This window comes from Bacillus rossius, chromosome 5 (assembly GCF_032445375.1).
Source record: "Bacillus rossius redtenbacheri isolate Brsri chromosome 5, Brsri_v3, whole genome shotgun sequence".
NCBI classification, from domain to species: domain Eukaryota; kingdom Metazoa; phylum Arthropoda; class Insecta; order Phasmatodea; family Bacillidae; genus Bacillus; species Bacillus rossius.
The window spans coordinates 24,730,491-24,753,988 of record NC_086333.1 but is presented as its reverse complement, the minus strand read 5'-3'; the positions used below and the strand labels follow the sequence as shown (position 1 = coordinate 24,753,988).

At 35.0% G+C, this 23,498-nt stretch overlaps 1 protein-coding gene across 1 annotated transcript in view; it reads right to left on the bottom strand.

Moving 5' to 3' along the window:
- Nucleotides 1-5,930: 5,930 nt before the first annotated feature.
- Nucleotides 5,931-23,498, bottom strand: part of LOC134531649 (spondin-1) — a 174,545-nt gene continuing 156,977 nt past the window's right edge. The window contains exons 16-17 of the mRNA XM_063367418.1: nucleotides 8,627-8,807; nucleotides 5,931-6,706 (exon numbers count right to left, since the gene is read on the bottom strand). Coding sequence (XP_063223488.1) covers nucleotides 8,629-8,807 — 179 coding nt within the window. The 3' untranslated portion in view covers nucleotides 5,931-6,706; nucleotides 8,627-8,628. The remainder of the gene's footprint in view (nucleotides 6,707-8,626; nucleotides 8,808-23,498) is intronic.

The following is a 23,498-nucleotide window of genomic DNA, read 5'->3' as shown; positions in this document are numbered from 1 at the left end:
TGCAAAAACCTATTACGGCTCAGTCTCAGGCCGAATTGGATATTTCATTTTCTTCTGGATCAATCATTTCATCAATGTTTTGTTATGACGTCACGTTAAACTATCGTCTGTAAACCGACTCTACAGACAACCAATTTTTTTATATGAAAACTGGTTCATAATTATATTAAAACGAAAAGTTAAAGTGGTTTTCATTGCTTATTACAACAACTATTTCGACAATAAAGGTTAATTATTCTTGCATTTTAAAAATCTGAATACTAGTATAATTTCAAGTATTTATTCTTTTATTATTAAAAAAAGTAGCATCTGTCGGTGAGTGCAGTAATAATAGGTTATGTTACAATTGACTAAAACATTATGGTGATTCATATAATTGATGATAAGATATTTGATTACAGTTTATTTATATGAAAACTTGTTCATAATTATATTTAAACTTTATACCTATATGCCAGTTTTCTAAATCAATTACAAGTCATCTACACGTGAACTGTTTCGTCGTCTGTTTATAAAGTGAAGTGAAAAGTTAATGTGGTTTTTATTGCTTATTGCAACAACAATTTCAGCAATAAAGGTTAATTATTCTTGCATTTTAAAAATATGATTTGTACAGGGTGTCCAGCGACCTGGAAAACCTGGAAAACAGGGAATTGTCAGGGAATTTCGTGTGTCAGGGAAAAGTCAGGGAAATGTCAGGGATTTTTTAAAAATCGTCTGGAAATTTTGGCCGTGTTTGTTCTTCACGCAGCAGCACGATACAATATGCATATCGATTGTTCAATTCGCCGCGTACACAATGATCGACGTATCGATTATAATCAGCACATGGCTGTACACATTGCGGCCTGTTAGGCTGGCCAAAATGGCGCGCATTTGTGTACTCTTGTTGATTTTGGTTATCGTTTTTGTTGATGGATAAGTGAATTATTATATCATCAGCCAAACAAAGGTAAGAAACAAAATGTATGTATACTCTACTATAGTTGCTCTATGGGCAAGTCGCAAACTGTTGCCTAATTTGTTTCGTTCGCTCGGCAACGGTTCGTGATGTTCTTGGTTTGTAAACTCCGCAAGCATGCATGTCTGAGTAAAGCAAAAAGTAGAACACTCACCTTTTTTCACGTTCTGGTTTATAAACTTTGACGACAGTCGTCGTACCCTCCCAGATACAGAGGCCGTACCTGGCCACCGACGCGGGCCTGAGGGGGCCTGTTTTCCCCCCCCAGTGAACCCCAGTGTGTGCGACAGCCAGGGACGCACCCGCGTGCGCCCTAGCATGCCAACGAGTGTTTTTCTATGTGACTTTATCTTTTATTTCAGTGTGTATATATTTGTAAACGATTAAGGGATTTGAATGTGTGTAATTAACTTATTTTATTTATTATTCATTGTGCAAGTTCGCTGTGTAATTAATGTCTCGTGTATGTCTTTGTAAATAATTCAATAACTTTTTCTGAAGTGTTTCGCCATAGTATGTAATTGCAGCCTGGCGCGCCGCGGGACGGAGCTCTCTCCCACGCCGGCCGATTTTCCCCTCCCTCCCCGCCACCCGCGGGCGCCGGCCCGCGGGCGAGCGGGGAGAGGCAGTCGCGTCCTGGTCTCGAGCGGAGACAGACGTGTTCGTTGCTCCGCGAGCCGCGCACGTTGCGCTCGGGATTGAACGTTCGCTCAGTCCGCAGTCGGTCACGGCAGCTGAGCTGCCACCGCGAATCAGCTTAGCATTGTTAACTTACGAGTCATCGGGAGACGTGTCTAGCGGGCAGTTTCTACAACGCGAGCGTGGTGCTACGAGTCTCTGAACTTTTCGCCGTCCACGGAACATTACGTAACGGGCCGCGTATGTACGGCGCTCCGTCTTCGGGCCCTCTCTCACTGGGTCAGCCTAGCATTAATAAACTTTACGATTCGCGCCGAAACGTATTTGAGAACCGCCCCGTCATCAGGGAGTCCGTGTCGCCGTGGTAGGGCACTTGTTCCACGACGGTTCCGCCAGGCTGCGGCAGGACTTTATAAGCGTTAATAAAAGACGGCTCGTGAAATTCGTTAATGCCGTGTTCTGCTTGCGACAACCTACCAACATTCCTCGCAATCACTTCACTCTCCCTCCAGGTCCCGCCTTTCCCGGTCCCGGCCACGTTGGCCTGGACCCACACCTCTCCGACGAGGGCAGTACGGGCATAACAGGACATTTATTTCAACGGGAAAACGGGGACCAGAAGCCGAGGGACGTCAACTTTTTATAAACCGGAACATTAATAAGGTGAGAGTTCAACTTTTTGATTCGGACATGCGTGCTTGCAGAGTTTATAAATCGGGTCAAACACAAGTCATGTTGTAACGTACTATATTATTTATTTTTTGAATTTTACGTTAGTTAGGCATTTTTCTTGCTTCGAAGTAGGCCAGGCCAGACAATGCAAATTTTTTAAAATACATGAACACACAGCAATTTTGTAGATAAAATGTGACTATTTCCTGAAACAAGCTATTGTTGCTGGAACATATCCTATATTTTTTCAGATTTATTTTCAGTTCATAAGTTTACATTAGGCCTAGGCCTATCTTATAAAAGATGCTTGAAGTTGAAGCTGACGGTTACTTTGTATAGAAAATATGTGCTGATAGGCCTATGTACTTGCATTGATTTTATCTGTGTTTGTGGTGCCTGAAACGTTTATTTGCTAATTAATGAAAAATAGGTTAATTTTCTCACAAGAATATTATTTTAAAGATTAGTGTGATAAAGGTAAAAAATTATTTTATTTTAACAGGTCACAACATGGCTTCAAAACTCAGAAAAACTACATTCAGGGATGAATGGAACCAGAACCCATCCCTCTCATGGGCTCAGGCTATTGATGGCAGCCCATATGCAGCTTGGTGCAAACTTTGCAATCACAGGATTGAACTGAGTAATATGGGGAAGCAGGCTCTTACCAGTCATGCATCTGGAGTGAAACACAGCAGAAGAGTGCAAGGATTTCACATGAGTTCATCCATAGCAGTGTACTGTAAAACAACTAGGCCTACATCAGCAGCGTCACAAAATAATTCTGCTTCAGAGTCTTCACCTTTGTCTGAATCTTCAAAATTGTTTAGTTCTGATGTACCCAGCTCACCTTAAGTATCTTCCCCTCCGTTGTTCCAAACAGATCCAGTCAGCAGTTCTAAATCTCTGCCTGATACTTCCTCGAATGCTGATAATTCTTATCTAAACCCATCCGCAACATGTTCTTGCACGTGCACATGTGGCAGTGCTAGAAAGGAATCAAAATCATTGACAAATTACTTATTAAATGATTCTGTAACACGTGCCGAAATACTTTGGTGTTTCTATTGTGTTATGGCTCATAATTCCTTAAAGAATGCAGAAAATAGTGTAGCAATGCATCGTAAGATGTATCACGACAGCAAAATTGCAGCTAAATTGCAGTTGGGAAAATCGAAAGTATGAAGTATCCTATACAATAGTTCACGGATTGGCTCCAGAATTTCAAAAGGAACTGCATGCTGATATATCAAAATCTTCTCATCTTGTAGTTGGCTTTGATGAAAGTTTAAATAAAATTGCCCAGAAACAGCAAATGGACATTTCTGTCCGTTACTGGAATGAAGATGATTCAATTACTTGCACTCGATATCTTACATCAGCATTTCTCGGCCATTCGACTGCAGCAGACCTGTTAAGTGCTTTTAAAAACTCTTTGCCTGTGAATACATTACACAAAATTATACAGGTGTCGATGGATGGCCCCAATGTAAATTTGCGGTTTTTAAAAGACTTGAAGCAAGATTTGAAGGAAGGTCGTACTGATGAGGGGGTAATATTGGATATCGGCACTTGTGGCTTACATTCATTACACTGTGCCTTCAAAGGCGCAATGAAGGAAACTGGTTGGGAAATTGTTAAATTCTTGCGTGCTATTTACAACCTGTTTCATAACATCCCCACTCGTCGTGCAGACTACATTAGAATAACTGGTTCCAGCTTGTTTCCTCTAAAATTTTGTCCAGTTCGTTGGTTAGACAACGTTCCTGTAGCAGACAGAGCATTGAAAATTTTACCAAATCTTCGGAACTATGTTGCTGGTCTAAAGTCAAATACAGAACCTACGTGTGCTAGTTTTGTTATAGTGAAAAGTGCTATTAAAGATGTGTTACTTGGACCTAAACTTGCTTTTTTTTCATCTGTTGCTGCTGAAGTTGAACCACTTCTCAAAGAATACCAAACAAATGACCCCATGGCGCCGTACCTCTTTTCCGACTTTTCTTCAGTCATCAAGAATTTTATGACTAGATTTGTCAAAGCAGACGTAATGGCAAATACTACCCTGAGCAAAATAGATTTATCTGCAAATAATCTTTTGTCAAGTAAAAAAATTGACTTAGGTTTTGGGACACGAGCTGTATTACGTTCAGAAAATGCAAGTCAGAAGGATATGGAATTATTTAGAGCAGACTGTCTAAAATGCCTGCAGGAATGTGTGAAAAGGATTTTAAAGCGCTCACCTCTTACATTCAGCTTGACAAGAGGCATTTCATTTGCTGATCCTTCTGTAGCCCTTATTCCCGATTTGGCGATCAAGAGGCTGTCATGTGCCTTAGATATATTTGTTAGTCATAATTGGCTCTCTGGAATTCAAGGTGACAAAATATCGAAGGAATTCAAAAGATTGTGTTCATTGACTGCAGTGCAGGAACATTTGAAACTCCATGTCCGATCCAAAGTACGCCTGGATAAGTTTTGGTTTGACCTTTTAAATGTTTACTGTAGTGAAAATACAGGGCATATAGCATCTTTTTTGAAAATGATATTTATTATGTCTCATGGCAACGCAGCAGTAGAAAGGGAATTTTCAATAAACAAACAGTGCTTGGTAGAAAATCAGCTGGACATTTCACTGATTGCTCAGCGTACAATTCATGATGGTATTTTGTCAGCTGGAGGTCTGGATAATTTTGTCGTATCTAAAAGATTTATTCATGCTGCTCGTAATGCATATTTAAAATACAAGGAATACACGGAACAACAGAAGAAGTTATTACAGGAAAAGGAAGAACAAGACACAAGAAAAAGAAAAGCAGCTGCTGAACACTATGCTTTGGAAGCTAAGAAAAAGAAAATCTTGGAAGATGCTGAAAAAGAAGCTGCTGTATTAAGCTTCCAGATAGAAGCTTTAAAAAAGTAGTGCTGCTAAGAAAAACCTTTGTTAAAATTTTAATTTGTGATTGGACTTAAAAGGTTTTTTTAAAGTTTTAAGTTTGGAACTATTGCATACTTAGCTAATTTGAATACTATATATATTATTTTTAAATATGAAGTGGAACTGACTTATGTTTTCAAAACCATCTAGTGAGTAACTCTTGAAGAAATTGAGGAACATGGTGATATGTGAGTACAATAAACATATTTCATATATTTTTTTTCACATTTTGTATTTTAGTATTAGACCTATTTACACAGTTGCTGTTGCTTAAAATTTCGCAGTATATTTTTACATATATTATAGTGTAAAAAATATTGACAAAGTTTATAAGAATTTAAATGGGAACGAGCATAGTGTCAGGGAAAATCCTAATTTTGTCAGGGAAAACAGGGAAATGTCAGGGATTTTTGAAATCCATTTTCACTGGACACCCTGTTGTAGTATAATTTCAAGTATTTATTCTTTTACTTTTAAAATAAAAATGATTCAATTTTATTCATAAAAGTATGCAATCATTTCATCAATGTTATGTAATTGTCACGTTAAACTATCGTCCGTAAACCGACTTTACAGACAACCAAATTTTAAGAAACCATTAGGAATTTACAAATGCTGTTTTCAGTGTAAATGTTATTTAAATTCATTTTTTTTCGTATTATTATTCTTTTATTTATGGAAAAGCAGTGAAGTAAGAATATTACCATAGATTTGAACAATATATACTTCACATTCTTTTTTTTATTGAACTTGTGTACATGTATGTGACATTTGTAAAAAAAAATATCATCTAAAGCAATGGATAATATCTCTTCGTAAGTTCACTTATATTTGAATCAATTAGGCTCTGGTTTTTGTTTTTAATATGTACTTTAATTAGTCCTTTAGGTATTAAGTATATTTTTTACAGGTATGCATCCATTAAACTATTGATGTTTTTAGGATGTTGCTTTACTTATGGTGCATGTTTCATTAACATTGATTATAACATCGTTTATGATTTTCACAAGAATTTAGTGTTTTTTTAAAAACTTACTGAGCATTTTGGGAAAGTAGGAAGTGTTTCTAACATCACAAAAAAAATTACCAATACTTACATGTATATTTATGTACAAAATTCTTCACCTAAAAATTTATTGCCATTCATATTACTTATATTAATAACTACTTAATTTATTTACAGAAACTAATTAAGTGTGAGTACTCTTTACAATGTCATAAAATTTAAGTTGTTTAAAAAAATTAATATAAAATATTTTACAGTACTATTAACACAATTCTGAGAAGTGTTACCTAAAAACAATGGTCAGACAACAAAACATTTAAGTAACTTTTCAATGTTCACATCCAAAAATACCATACTAAAAAAATATAAAAGCACATCAAGCTACAAACATATTAATAGTTACAAAAAGAGAATGCTGTTCCAAGAAGTTTATCTTCAGTGACTCCAGACAGAATATGTCTTCTTGCAATATTTCTTGGTCATGTGCAAATCACTGTAAACAAATACATACTGAACAATTTTTAAGTTTGCTTTATTGTTCTTACCAGTAAACATGCCAATACATTTTTTATAAACATTTAGTTACATGCAAAGTTTTTGTAAGTCATTAAAATTTTTTTGGCATGTAATACTTTAATTAGGAAAGGGGGAAACATTTTTCTTTGATTAACCCATAATTTTTAAGAGGTGCTTACCTACCATCTTTTCATTTGGAGCCAAGTTTTGATTTTTTTATTATTTTGTATTTCTGTTGGGTACTGGCAGTTTAGATAATAATGCATTGGTCAATAAAAACTGATTGTATTTTACTACACATGATAAACATCACACAAACGGCAATGGCCGCAACGTACACACACTAACCGGATACAGGAAAATAAAACAGGAGTGGGGATACACTACTAGAGTCAGGTTAAGGTTTAAACAATTTACAAACCAACAATTTCCTAGCTTAACAAAATATAAATCTCAATACCAGATATACTGTGTGTTGAGCATGGAGAAACTTGGAAACCATGGACATTAGCAATGCCTCATGATAGTAGTTGTTTCAAAATTTAACATTGCCTATTTGAGGTTGCTAAACGTGCTTTCAAACACTCCCCAAGCTTGAACAATGATGATAAATATTGTGTAACATAAAGTTTAAGTTGCTTTCCCAAATTTTATTTTTTGCTTCTATCATTCATTAAATACGTACATTTATGCAATGTGGTAAATAGGAACATTTACTCGTACAGCTAAAGAATGCTTGGAGAATTTATAAATTCATAGCATTTAACATTAGTATTGTTCTTAGATTCATGTAAGATTTATTTTATAGTGAAAGTAATTTCAAAACAATGTTATCATAAATTACTTTTATCTTTTTCTATTCTTTAAAACAATGCATTTGCCTTACAAATGAATCATTGGGTATATATGCAGGGAAAATTTACTTAAAGGATAATTGTTTTTCCAAGTATTGATAACATATATGATTTAAAAACTGCAGGATAAAGAAGGAAAACAATTTTGATATTAATATTTAATACTAAAATTTTTGGTGATGAACTTAATTTTGGGCATGAAATGACTGGTAGGCACCTATATAACCCAATAGGTTAAGAAACAACCTTTTTAAGGACATTTCTGAATTTTTCATTGCACAGGTAAACATGGAATATCCATATTATATATAGCCTTACCTCTCTACCCATACTCCTCAGTTCTTTGTACTACAGAGTGGTCTAGAGTTAGTAATCTCATCAACCTTAGTGCCTAGGCATTGTTCGCAGTGCATCCATTGAGCAATTGTGCAGTGTCTAGTTTGAGTGGTCAATGTCCATAATTTCTTTCTGAGAGGGGGAATTTGTGGTTTTACTTTGGTGATCCTTTGTTACCTTAGAGACCATTATTGTGTGTCACTTCTCAACCTACAAGTTTAATTTCTCTGAATGCTCGAAATTTACACTTTTGCATGAAACAGTATGTACACTATTATGAAACTGCTTCGATAAATGCTAAAAGGACTTTAGAAATACTAAACCTTGGCTTTGGACCTAATTTTCAACAAGGATTTCTATGAAAGTACTGCCCTACTAGTTAAAATTCACTAAACAGTTAAGACGATGATTTCTTTTGTCATTGAGAAATTTAGTTCATGCCATCCGCCATAGAAAGCAGCAACGTTACACTTCCTACACATTTCTGTTACATCAAAAAAGTTACACCTTTCAAATGCCATTTACGCAAGATAAGATATTACACATCAAAAATATGCTATCAGATTTCACTCAAAGTTGAGAAGATTCGTACAAACAAGCTGGGCAGTAATCTAACACGTATTTTTAATTGGGGGGGAAAGGGTTGGTAATATATGTCAGTACTTTGAAGTGGTTGCGGTGGATTACGTAAAAGAAGAAGCAGCTACCTCTACAGTTGGCAGGGTCGTAGTGTGCAAGGCCGGACCTCTATCCTCTTGCCACACGGCAGCCCCACCGTGCTGGGCTGCTGGAGGATACTCCTCGTGCGCTGCATGTAGGCGTTGGTGCCACACGTCACGGAGCAGGACGACCAGGCCGTCCACTCCGACAGCTCACAATCTACCTCGTCTGGAGACAACAAATACCAGTGCAGCACATAGTTGCAAAACAATCGCTACAATGTTTCAGTGAAGATTCATCGTGGCAAGGCTATTTTCATCTTGGAAAATATTTTGCCAGGATTTTTGCTTTGCTTTTGCGAAAATAAATTATTCTTTTAATTTTTTGTGTCAAGAATTCATTATTGCAAATTTTTTTTCAATTGTGTTTGTACTTGTGACTTCATTTACGGTTGTGATTTTCAATGTACGTTGCTTCAGGAAACGAGTTGAGGCAGTTCCTTGTTAGTAGTATGCACTGATTGAAAATAATCAAGAACACTTGAAATTGCTGTTTAATTATAACGTTACAATTCTAAGAGGCTAGCGCCGACAAGATTTCACGTACAATTGAAACACGATGCACTTTATGTTGCATGATAACACTAACGACAGTATTGTAAGTGAAGTTATGGTTGGAAATGGTCACCCTCAAATGTATGGTAACCCGTGACTCGACCCGGCTTCACAAGCTGTGAATCATGTTAGTTCAAATAAATGGTTTGTTGGTGCCGGCAGGTGTATACGTGACTGAATTACCTAAAGATGTCATGTTAGAGTTGGCTAGCCCTGTAAAGTGATTGACTTTGTGACGTAGTCATGTTGCGGGGTTAAGTTAAAGGCAGTTGGCATAGGCACAGCTCCACAGAAATGATCCAGGGACGCGTCGGGAGCTAAAAGAGAAAGGTTTATGTTAGACAAATTACAGTTACCAGAATGAAAAATCAGTTACTAAAATGCAGGCTCCGCATGGGACAAGAAAAGAAAGAAAGAAAATTCTGGATTCCTCATAGCGTTAGCCCTCCGGGGTTTTAAAATTCCTAAAAATTTTGATTTAATTATTTATTTAAATTGAAATAGGAAAATACAAACTTGTTCGTTAAATTTACTGATTATTTAAATTTACGTTTACCATCTGCCGTATTTTAGTGATTTATTTGATTGTTCTTGTTCGATTAAATTTTGGAATTGGATCCGGACTTGGAAATCCCGGGAGGCCCGGCTGGAGAAGGTGCCTGATGGGTCCCCCTTCCCCAGTCAGAAGACAGCAATTAGCCCAGACACCCTATTCTTTTACTATCTTGTTGCTCGAGACGAGAAAAAGATGCAGAGCTATTTACTATTAATGCCTTCTACCGAACTCGCCACCCCGAACCAATTGGGATTCCTCCCAGCGCACAGGGGGTCGAGCCCAGGAGAGGTCCTATAAACTAAGGTACTCCACGAAAGTCGGAGCAGAGTCGGTCTTTCTGGTGTCCCATGGAGTCGCGAGTTGGATCCCCGTCTGTGGCAAGATGTGCTTTTGGGCTCCTGTGGTAGGCCGGAAACCGTGCCCCTGGACTGTTCCCCTCCGGCCCACCTCTCGCACGCCGACCGAGCCCCTCGCCTCCGCAGTCCTAACCTTCCAGACCCTTGACCCCTTCCCTCAGGGAGACCTCTACTGGCGTCCGGTTAGCGCGGGGAGCCACGTGGAGGTTGCTGCCCGGCGACCGGCCCCTCCATTTTTTTGTTTTATCTTTTATATATTTTCATTTTTTCTTATTTTTTCCATTTATTCTGAACTTATAACATTGTTAGAATTTAGAAAAAGAAACATATATTTATATTAACACAAAGAGGAGATAAATATGGATAGACATTAAAAAATTTAATAATTAACATTGAGTATTTGTAATATTAAAAGTAAAACAAAATAAGAAATAAAATTTACTTTTTTAAAAACAAGACAAAGACAATGATTTAATTTTATGAGGTAGAGTATTTTTTTGTTGCAAAATATGTTTTTTAAAATTTAGGTAAAAAGACAGAGAGTAAGTTGTAGCATTGCAGAACCCTGCCCTCCGAATTAAATAATTTTCTTTTAAACTTCTTTTCTGTATAGGTAAATTTAATGAGTCAATGTTTTTAGAGTGGTGTGTATGTTATGAGACAATATAATCAGACGCTATGGCTATTAATAAATGTTATTTTCGCTTGCTATGTGTTTTAAGAAGGTATTTTGTATTTTAACAGACGTTTTTGATCATTACTATTTTTATGAAATTATTCACAAATGAGCCGTTGTAGTAGATTTTTACCTATTTAGGCCTACTTTTCAGGTTATTTCTAAATGATTTTAATGTTGTAAAGTAATTTGTATTATGATTGCTGTTCTTAAATTTTATTAACGTATTGTAATATAATTATAAATCACGGTACTGTGTCTGGGCTGGTGTGATGGTTAGAAAGAGAGGCATGAGGGGCCTGTAAGTGGAAGTGAGAAAGAAACAGTGCTTCCCCGCCAACCGAGATAAAGACGGTAATTCCCCCCCTGCATGGGAACCGAGTAATAACTGCTCTCTCACGGTGTGGGAGAGAGAACGAGAATGGGAGTCCCCGATTTCGAGGTGAAATTGAAAAGAGCCTGATCAGGGGAAGCCCAGAGTTCTGTGTGTAAAAGATTTTTTCATGTGTTGTAACTTGCTCTGTAATTGGCTGATATCTGTAAGAGTGAATGAAGCGTGCGTGTGATTGGTCGGTGAGGTCAGGTGACTTCTCCTCCCTGCGTGGAGAAGAGAGTGGCCAGATTTCACCAGTCGTCTGTCGATCGCTGCCAGGCGAGGCCGCGTTTCGGCGGCTCGCTGGTTTTCGCTGGGTGCGGCCCTGTTCCAGGTCGCACCATTCTTTTTGTACTTGCAGTAAAAAATTACTGAAGGACTTCATCTACAATATAAATTTTCGGTAATTTCTCGTCATACGAGCTACCAGCAATTTTTCGACAGGCAGATATATGTGTGAAAAGAGTGAATGAACAATTGTAAGTGTTTGGATTCGTCGGGGCATTCTGTTTGGAAAAAAATAAAAAAACATCAAAATTTGCAATCGGCGTTGAACTGTTTATTTTGTAAGTAACGAACCGTTACAATTGGCGCCCAACGTGGGGCTTGAATTTGGACACGACCCTGAGATTAAGACGAACATTTCGGCAGCAGAAAAGAAAATATAAACATTCGTGAATAAGTTTGCGACTATGATAACCTCAAATAACTACAATCTACGATAAATAATGAACAGTTTAGAAGAAAACGGCAAAGTGTTTCCAGAACTATCGGCGCAGCTGAGCGGCGAAGGCGGTTTTTGTCCGCGACGAGAGTCTACGAGCGGCTTCAGCGAGTGAAGTGTTCCGGAGAAACGACGGAAAACGGTACATCGCGGGACAGAGCGACCCAAGGCACCATGGTACTTCAGGCCTATCTCAACGCGGGACTTCAGGACCTCATTGCCAGACATCGAGATCGTCACTTCGCGGGACATCGCGGGATGAATCGCCGAAAATAGCAAGTCGGAAAATGGAACTTAATTAATTGTTTACATTGTTTTTCTTTTGTTGTGAGCATTCGAAAAAAATTTGTGGTAAAATTTTTGTAATTTGCAAAATTCATTATGATGATTAGTAGCCCAGTTGAGGTTATGGGGGGGTCAGACCAAATCATGCAGTTACTATTGGTAATGCAACAGGAAATGAAGCAATACTATCAGGAAATGAATCAGGGACAACAAAATCTTATTCTAAAATTAGAACAGGGTCTGGCACAAAACACGCAGGAAATAAAACGGGAATTGTCACAGATGAAGAATGAAATTATTGAACAGATAGCTACATGTACAAACAAAGTAGATGAGTGTGCAAATAATGTGGCAGAAATGCAAGTAGAAAGGGAACTAACTAGTTTAGGGACTTGTGAAATGAAAGTGATAGTGTCAAAAGAAAATATTGAATTTGTTGGGCATGATTTAGGCCTAAATGTAAATGAAAAAATAAACATTGAAAAAACATTTGAAAAATTTCATGATGAGGGAAACAGGAAATGTTTGGACAATGTAGTTGAAAAAATTAGTAAATGTAGAGTTAATGGACATGTGAACAGGATTTTGTGTAAACAGATGGAAAGAGTGGAGAATGAGATGAAAGCATTCTCAAATACACTTAAAGATGAATTTACTGAGGAAGTGATCAGAGAAGTGAGTTTTGCAGATTGCGGAGTAATGATAAAAGGGAAATTTTGTCAAAATGTAAGCAGTAATGTACAAAAATGTGGGTTGTGTATGCCGAATAGTGTACAAACTAAAACTTCCGCACTGATCCATGTGAGAAAAACTGTGTAACTTGTTCAGAGGGTGTTTGTGTGGAAACATGTGTACAGAACTGTAGTTAGGATAGTAAGCAGTTTTTTGGAATGTACACAGAGAGAAGAAATGAGTAGTAAAGGTATAGGGGTATTGCAACATCGTGAAACTGTGTGTGTGGTTTTGTTTGGCCCACTGCCAAGATGTAGGGGTATAGTCAAAACTAGTTGTGTCGTGTTTGAATTTTTTAAAATTTTTTGCAAATTTTTCCATTTTTTTGTAATGTTTTTCAGATTTTTTTTTAATTCTTTGACTTATATACTTTTTAAATGTTTTGTATTTTGTAGAGTTTTTGTATTTTTTGAAGAATAATTAGTGTAATGTAAGAATGGACAAACTATTTATGACAGCAAATTTTAAAATGAATCATAAGGATCTTAAAGAAATGGAAGAAAAATACATAAAAGCTAATGTGAATATGTTCTGTTTTGAACCAATAGTAATAATAATATGAATTCTTTTCGAGTAAACAGTTACTAAATATTATGTGAAGAAATGCTTTAAATTATGAGAATTGCATTGCACTTGGGTAATGTTTTGGATTGTTTAATGTTATGTCTCATGGGAAGATGTTAACTGAAATCTATTATGAGTTAATTTTTTTTGAAAATGACATAATTTTGAAATAGTTAAATATTTTAAATGAAAATGACACATATTGTTTGTTGTGGATTGAATGACAGGGTGTCAATATCCTATATTAAAGGTATGAAATGTAATACTAAACGTTAATGCATAACAGTCGTCGAGTTTTGAAGCTACAGAAGCAGTTGTGTATTCATGATGGCCAGTTTAGGTAAATTTTTGTATTGCCCTAAATAATGCAGCAAAGGTATTTTTCTTGGTGTAATGTGTTTTGTGAGGCAGCTGGGGGGCCAGGATATTAATTTTAAATATGTTTCCGGCATGGAGTCCGATGTTTTTTCTTTTTGCAAGGGTGAGTCCCTTATCCTTGGTCGCTCCCACCCCTCATCAATGTTAATTATATGTGCTGCTGTTGCTGAAAGGGGATGTATGATTTGAAACCTGAGGAAGGACATTAGTTCATGTAATTTGTTTTTGAAGAAGAGAAACATACGTTTGTATCTTAATGAAGTGTTTGTCATGCCATGACTATAGAATTGTCAACTTGTTGTTTGTGGAAATTGAAGTGAGATATCTAAAGCTTAAAATTTGATGTGTAATGACAAGTGCAGTGTATATTTGTGTATAGCTTTGTATAAATTTTTGTTTTAAATTTGGTAATAGGTTAGCCGAGCTGACTAGCAGCTAAAAGGGTTGTAATTGAGCGCCCCTTACCTTTCGGCTAGCTCAGGAGCTAGGAAAGATGGAGAAGGCAGTTGGAAGAGTTTGTGTAATTTTTATGTGTAATAATAATGTTTTTGTGGAATTTTTATATTATGGTCAATGATACTAAGATATGTAAGTGAATGTCAACAAATGAAAATGCAGTGTTGATAACAGAATTAAATTTTTGTGTATTTTCGTAAATATGAGGTGGTGTAACTTTTTAATAAGAAATTTTGAATATGATAAGTAATCTAGTGTGTTATGAAAAAGTTTTTGAAATTTCACATAACTAATTTAACGTTTTTTAGAGTTGTATTTGTTGTGGAAGGTTTACTATGTGAATTACTGTCTCTTAGGAAGTGATGCATCTATTTAGAAGTTGTAGTGAATGGGTTATCAATATTGAGCCGATTAGTTCTAATTTTGAAATAAGTGTTGTCCAATGGTTGGAGTTATGATGGAGCTATTGTGAAGATTTTTAGAATTTGTTTTTTTGGAGGGAATTTAGGAAAATTTGGTGTCAACAGTTTTGAAGCGATAGTGTTGTCAATGTTTTGTTGGTGCAGTATGAGAAGTGGAGGATTTGATTGATTCGTGGATGAAAGTAGTGGTTTCCTGGTAAGAGAGGAGTTATCCATCGTCGTGCAATTGTCGTCTTGAGAAGGCGATTGTTGTTGTTCATCGTCATTGGAATTCTATGTGCCAGCTAGTGTCGAGGTGCTCCACTGCTGAAATGTTAGTTGTCGTCGTTGAGAAGTTTTTATCATCGTTAAGGTAGTCATGGAGACGTAATTCCTGAAATTTTTGTAATTTTTTGGAGTTTATTGCAGCTAGTGTTGAGGTGCTCCACAGCTGAAGTAGGTTGTCGTCGAGATTGTTTTTATCGTCGAGTTTGTATTTTGTCGCCGAGATTATTTTCAGGTGGTCAGAGGGACGTAATGCCTGCAGTTCTTGTTCCAGCTAGTGCAGCTGAGATAGTTGTGTCTTCGAGGTATTGGGAGTTGTTGCAGTTTGTGTAGAGGTGTCCACAGCTGTTCCAACCAGAGTTGAGATGTGATAGGAAGATTCTTCGTAAACCAGGGAACACTGCTTGAAATTTGTGAAGAAATTAATTTTGAAACTACTTGTATTTTGTATTAATAAAACTAAGAGAACATTAGGGATGAGGATTGTTGACTGTACCAAAACTGAAATATCATTTTTAAATTTAACAGAAAATTGGTATTAATCTTTGTAATTTATAAAAAAAAAAAAAAAAAATAGTTTTGAATTTCTTTTATAAACAAGAGTGTAATGACAGGATGCATTTATGTCTAAAGATGTTTTTGAATGTATTTTGTACAGGTTAATTTTTCACTTTTGTAACTTTTCAATTAAATGTAGTGTTAATTTAATTGAAAAGTTGGGGGGGTTATGTAGCATTGCAGAACCCTGCCCTCCGAATTAAATAATTTTCTTTTAAACTTCTTTTCTGTATAGGTAAATATAAATGAGTCAATGTTTTTAGAGTGGTGTGTATGTTATGAGACAATATAATCAGACGCTATGGCTATTAATATATGTTATTTTCGCTTGCTGTGTGTTTTAAGAAGGTATTTTGTATTTTAACAGACGTTTTTGATCATTACTATTTTTATGAAATTATTCACAAATGAGCCGTTATATTAGATTTTTACCTGTTTAGGCCTACTTTTCAGGTTATTTCTAAATGATTTTAATGTTGTAAAGTAATTTGTATTATGATTGCTGTTCTTAAATTTTATTAACGTATTGTAATATAATTATAAATCACGGTACTGTGTCTGGGCTGGTGTGATGGTTAGAAAGAGAGGCATGAGGGGCCTGTAAGTGGAAGTGAGAAAGAAACAGTGCTTCCCCGCCAACCGAGATAAAGACGGTAATTCCCCCCTGCATGGGAACCGAGTAATAACTGCTCTCTCACGGTGTGGGAGAGAGAACGAGAATGGGAGTCCCCGATTTCGAGGTGAAATTGAAAAGAGACTGATCAGGGGAAGCCCAGAGTTCTGTGTGTAAAAGATTTTTTCATGTGTTGTAACTTGCTCTGTAATTGGCTGATATCTGTAAGAGTGAATGAAGCGTGCGTGTGATTGGTCGGTGAGGTCAGGTGACTTCTCCTCCCTGCGTGGAGAAGAGAGTGGCCAGATTTCACCAGTCGTCTGTCGATCGCTGCCAGGCGAGGCCGCGTTTCGGCGGCTCGCTGGTTTTCGCTGGGTGCGGCCCTGTTCCAGGTCGCACCATTCTTTTTGTACTTGCAGTAAAAAATTACTGAAGGACTTCATCTACGATATAAATTTTCGGTAATTTCTCGTCATACGAGCTACCAGCAATTTTTCGACAGGCAGATATATGTGTGAAAAGAGTGAATGAACAATTGTAAGTGTTTGGATTCGTCGGGGCATTCTGTTTGGAAAAAAATAAAAAAACATCAAAATTTGCAATCGGCGTTGAACTGTTTATTTTGTAAGTAACGAACCGTTACAAAGTAATGTGATTATACATAGTCATCTAAAATATCATATAGAATATATGAAAATTAATTCTATAGGTTACCAATTTTTATAATGAGACAAAAACATTACATTGATTATAATGTTAGACAAACTTAAGACAAGACTACAAGTCGGATAAATAGCACTTAAAACTAGTTACATATATATGTGGTTAAACAATGAGTAATTTTGTTAAATATTAACTATACTATTGATTTTATGTTTAATTAGTCCAGGGTCCAATCTTCAATTGTGTAATTTTTAAATGTTATTATTTTTTAATTTTATTTGATGTATTAATTCTCAAGGTCATCATTTAATGTTTTTATTGTATTATAACAGTGTCCAAAAAATATTCTTATGTCTTAAAAAATGTTATTATCATAAATTTTATGATTATTTAGGGGCCATGTTTCGTTATGTTTTAGCAGTTGTGTTTTTAGTTGGTTTCTTTCAGTATTACATAGGGGGCAGTTGTATATTATACGGTAGATGTCCTGTTGTCCTGTTTCGCACTGGCATGTGTCTTCATTAATTTTACGGAGTGTATTTTTTAAATAGTATTAAAATTGTCAGTGACCTGTAATTAGGGGTATTATTTGTTTATTTAAGTGTATGGGACTATTATACCATTTTTGTATGTTTTTAATATTATTTTTAGTGGTGTAACTGGTCTCTGTATTTCTTATTTCTTCTTGCCATTCTATTATGATTTTATTAAAAAGGTATTTTTTTTATTGTTTTAAACTATGTGGTTGGTCATCATTTACAAAGAGATATATCTTATTATTTTTTTCTACAATTGTGTATGTGTCTTCTTTGTCTTTGATTGGTTCTTTATATGTTTTAAGTTTATATATGTATTATATTACAGTCTCTTATTTCATAGTCCATAGGAATTATTTTATTCATGATAGGGTAGAAACGTATGATGTTGTTGGGCAAATGCCTTTTAATTTTATTAAATTATGTCTTTGGGCTGCTCGAAGGGTTCTGATTATGGTTTTGTATTTTAATCTAATGTCATAGGTGGATGCTGCGTATTGTACTATATTTTTAAATAGTGTTTGATAAATTATTTTTTGGTTCCTTTTGTTATATTCTATTTGTTTCCAGAATGTTTGTCTTAGGAGAGAGAAAACTAGTTTTGTTTTGTTAGTGATATATTTTATGTGGGATAAGAAATTTAATTTATTATCTAATACGATTCATAGGCATGTAAGTTGTTTGACAAATTTAATAGTTATGTTGTCGTATTTAATACAGGGTAGGCGTTTATATAGGTCTCCTTTTACTTACAATGCTATGGTTTTTTCGGCTGAAATTTTAAGATCCTGGTTTTCCATCCATGTTTTTGTTAAGTGTAAAATATTTTGATCTTTTTGTTCTATTTGTTTCCTATTGTTTCCAGAGATTATTAGTGAGAAATCATCTCCAAAAGCAATATTTTCTGTTTTGTGTTCGTCGATAAATATTTTTTGGTAATCATTTATTATTAGGTTCCAGAAAGTTGGGCCTAGGATTGAGCCTTGTGGGCATCCTCGGTTCATTATGTGGTAAATATGTGTAGAATAGGTTATTTTGCGATTATCCAAGTATGTATGTAGTTCCATATAATTTTTTTAATTCTAAAAGTTAGGGATAGTTTTATTTAGTGCATTTTTTAGTTTGTTCCAGTTCATTCTTGAAAAAGCATTGCTAATATCTATTATTATTATTATTATTAATATTATTATTATTATTATTGTGTTTTTATCTCGTATGTTTTTAATACTGTTTAGTAATTTATTGATAGCATGTTCAGTGGATTTGTGTTCTCGGAAGCCAAATTGATTATTGTGAAAATAAGTGTTAACTGTTGGTATTATTCTATTAAATATTATTTTTTCTAAAATCTTTCCGAGAACTGGTAATAGGCAAATGGGTCTGTACGAGTAAGGTTTAGTTTTAATTTTTATTATTTCCTTTATATACAAGTACCAGTTTTGCTATTATCCAAGGTGCGGGGCAAATTCCTTCATTTAGGCATTGATTATAAATTTGTTGTAGATTATCTTGAATTTTTGGCCATATTTTTTTTAATCACTTCTAGTGTTATTTTATCGTTTCCTGGGGCTTATTGGTTTTAAAAGATTTTATTGCTCTTGTAATTTCATGTATGGTTATTGGGTTATCTTGTGTGTTGTTATCTATGTTTGTATCTGTGGGATTTACATTTATTATTTGGTTTCCTAATTGTAATTGTAATAGATGGTTAATTAATTCTTTATATGTTTCTTTAATTGATTATGTATATATATATTGTTAATTAAAATGCTGTTTATAGGTTCACTTCGTCTTACCTTACCCCTACTTATTTTGTCTGGTAAGTTACAAATAGATTTTTTTGTTTCATTTATTATAAAATTTTGCCAGGAATTATTTATATTTTGTATTATTTTTTGTTTTAAATCTCTTCTTAATGTTTTTAAATTCTTCTTTATATATTTGTTTAGCTTCACATTTACAACATCGTCTATACTGTCTATTTTTAATTTTAACTTTTATCTTATTGTTTTCGAGCCTCTTTTGTCCACCACCAAATGTTTGTGCTATTTTCTATTTGATTATATTTAGATTTTTGGGTGCATGAGTTTTTTATCTGGTCTCGCAAATGTTTTATATTTTCTTCTATGTCTGTGTTTCTATTTTTTATGAGGTTATTATTAATTTGTTGTTTTACTTGGTCCCAGTTTTTAACCAATCTGTGTAGATGTTTTTCTTCTTTTATTATTTTAGATGTATTGTTATCGATGCTCCAGGATATTGTATTATGATCACTTATGCTCTCGGTTACTTTCCAGTTATTTGTTTTATTTTCTAGGGTTTATGATATTAGTGTTAAATCTATGTTATCATGTCCGTGTATGTTATCATTTGTATAAATGTTGCCTTCTTTGTTTAGGATTATTAGTTTATTGTTTTCTATAAATGTTAAAATTCTGTCGCCTCTTTCGTCGTTTATTTTATAATACCAACCAAAATTTTTTGCATTAAAATCTCCTGCAATTTTACATGGTTTATCTTTATGTTTTGTGAGTATTTTTTGAATTTCAATTAAGATGTGTTCAAAATCTTGAAAGGGAGGTAAATATACTGTATTAGGATTGTTTCAATATTATTTAGTTTTGATATTAGAACTGTGATTTCTTTTAATTTTATGTGTTCCATTTGTAGTGTTTCAATTTCTTTATGTGTAATTATTGCTGTTAAGGTTATGCCTTCTAATTTAGGTTGTGACACATGCCAGTTTTTGTTTAAGTTCGTGAATTTATTATAATACAGATAAGGTTCCTGTAGGAATGCTATGTTATAATTTTCGGTTATTATTTTTGAATTAATGTCTAGTGTAACTGTTCTGGAATTTTGAAGATTGGCCTGGACTAGCTTATAGATTTTTATTTTATTTATTTGTATAATTTATGTAGTTTTTCACTCTTGCTCTCGCCAGGGTAAACATTGAGCAGGTTTTGTCTTTGTCGTGTTTACAGTCTTTTTCAGGTTTTTTTATACAGTTTATACATTTGTTACGTTTTCTTTAGATTTTGAGTCCGTGTGTCCCTGTTTTGCGCATTTGGAACAGAAGTGTTGTTCCTCTCTGCATCTTTTATCTGTATGGCCGAAACGTAAGCACTTGTTGCAGTGCATTACTGAGATGAATTCTTTTACTTTATGGGATTGATACTCAATATATACTCTATCTTTGCCAATTATGTGGTTAAACAAATTAGGGTCTATTTCTAAGATTACATTTTTTTGTGGATCCTTTGGGGTTTGTTTCAAAACAAAATTTTGAGGATTTGAGGTATTCCTCGAAAGTAAATTTTGATGATATATCTTCTCGAAGATCTCGTCTTTATTGATCGTTGCCGGAACTTCGCATACTATTAATTTGGGTTTTTTCTTCTCAATGTTCTTACAATACATCTGCGGTGTCTTGTCTTGTATCAGTTTTTGGATTCTGTCGGCTTGCTCCCTTGTCGGTAGTTCTAGTATGATCACCTGATTGTTTGTCTTGATAATTTTGTTTATTTGAAGTTTCTCTGCTAGTGGGTTAATGCTTGTGATGACCTTGTTTTTTGTGACCTCGCTGCTTCCATTCACTTGTTTTTCCTTGGGTTCAATAATAATTTTAATAATTTCTTGTTTTTGCTGTATTTTCGGAAGGGCTACCTTGGCGTATGTTAGTTGTTTCAAGGTTTTTTGTTTTTCAGTGTTTTGTCTATCTTCTAATTTTGATTTTGACTTGGTAATTTCTAGTTCTTGTTCCAAAATTCTCTCCTGAAGTCCCTCAATGACTTCGGAAACTAGGTTCTTGGTCGAGATGGTAAGTTTAGATTCTCTGATGGTTTTGTCTAGGGTTTTGATCTGTTTTGCGAATTTATTTATCCTTGAGATGGAGTCTGTCTGCAAATGATGTTTGCGTTATGTTTTCTTGTTGTGGTTTTGGTCTTTTGTCTTGGGTTTCTTGGGTTTCTTCTTCACCATCTTCTTCCTGATAATTAAATTTTCCGTTTGGATTCCTCGTGAGTCTCCATTTTTTCGTCTCCTCTCTTTTTCTTGATTTTGTCGGTGTTTTCTGGTGTTGTGGGTTGATACCAAGGTTCTGGATTTTTTTGGGTTCCTGATGGTCCTGAAGTTCCTCAAGGTTTGGTTTTCAGTGGTGTTCTTAGGATTTTGGATCCCCTTGAAAAGGGCGATGGGGTTTCTGACATTGCTTGCTCACTTGTTCACTCACTACTACTAACAACTACTTCTACTACAATTTCTATCTCTAAAATGGCAGGTTCGCTCCCTACTCGTACTCTGTTTTAGTTAGGGTTTAAATTTTGAATTTAACTTTTTTAGCTCGTGTACCGCCGATCGTTCCTTGTGGTGCTATTTGTTGCTTAATATCTTACTATTTCTCCTCCCAGTGTTGCATCGTTCTATTGTATTCGTGTTAAATACGTCCATGTTTTCTGATTAAATGTTTCTCCTCCTCCTCCCAGTCCACTGTCCCCTCTCCCTTCGCATGTCCATATTTGTTAATTAATGAGTTCTTTTATTTAGTTTATTTCTGTTTGTAGGTTATTGCTTTTTAGCTTTCTTCTTAAAACGTATTTGGAACTAGGCATTAGTATTTTCGGTCCCTTATCTGTCGTAATTGTCTTAGTCTTCTATGTGCAGAGGCCATGAGGCAGCATGAGGAAGAGAGAGAAAAGATGGAGGAGATGTATCGTGTAGAATAGTGAATAGAGGTGTGAACAAGAAATAAAACAGGAACCGACAAATAATGAGTGTTGATTTACTACAATGCCCTGAAGGGACTACACACATCCTTACAGTGCACTTCCCTTTTTTTTATCTAGATTAAAATGATATATATATATATATATATATATATATATATATATATATATATATATATATATATATATATATATATATATATATATATATATATATATATATATAGAGACACACACACACTTATGCGGATTCACTAGGCACTCCCTTCCGTCCTCCATGGGACTTGCACGGATGCATTGTGAGGATGTGTGCTGCCAGCAGGGATGCATATTAGAGTGTTGGGTACTGGGCTTAGTGTCCATAGGAGATAAGATGTCACTGTACGAAAGATGCTTTCCTGGTAGAGCCTAGGAACATGACTCACTACCCGGTAGTGAGGGTAGTGAGCCACTCTTTACTACTGAACTAAATTTGATGCATTTTGGATAACATGGAGCTGAAATATTTGGTTTATTTAAATGTGTATATATAGTGTGTATTTAATACCATTAAACACATTACCTTAGTGAAGAACCCTTAAAATTTACAGAGTAGGTAGGCACAGAATGACACGGAACACACTAGCGATAGAAATATGCATTAACCTAATGTCAATGTTTAAAGTTTCAATAATATTTTTTGCATTTTTATTTAGTTTAAATTTTACAATAAAGCAGAAAATAATTATGTTTTTATTTCTGCCTACCGATTATGTGTGACAATGCAGCAGTCGTAAGTTATTTTCATAGCGAAATAGATGACACATAGTTAAGTGCTTAAGAATACTTTGAAAAGAAATGTTCACGAGGGAGGCAGAATAAAATATAAAATAAGAACTTAATAGCTAGGAGTGAAGTTAACTCATTTATTTTTGCTCTTGTCAAGGATATATAGACTAAAAAAGACAACGCTAGACACAAATATTAGGTATACATGTATAACATAGTGCATACAAACCAGATGAGAAAAGAATAAAAAAACAAACTTGAGCTAAATAAGTAAGTAAATCACTATAAGTAAAACCACAAATAAAAAAAAAGTTTTGGCGGAAAAATAACAATGGAAATACTTCCAAATTAATAAAGCAAGGAAAGAAAAGTAGAGGAAACACATGGAAAATGGATAAAGTAATAAAGTAATAAAGGATATTTTTGGGAGATAGGATTACAAAGACGAAAAAAAAGCTATAAAAAGTGTTGAGAAATATTGGTTATGGATAGCTGGGTAACTCATTAAGAAATATTTTTCAGGGAGACAGATCAAAGAAACGAAATATGACAAGTACAAACAGCATAGTGTGACTTGGTGGTAGTGTTATCCAAGATTTTCGTATGGAGGAGAGTAATAAGCAAAAATCTCGGTAAATATTTACTTGGGCGGTATTT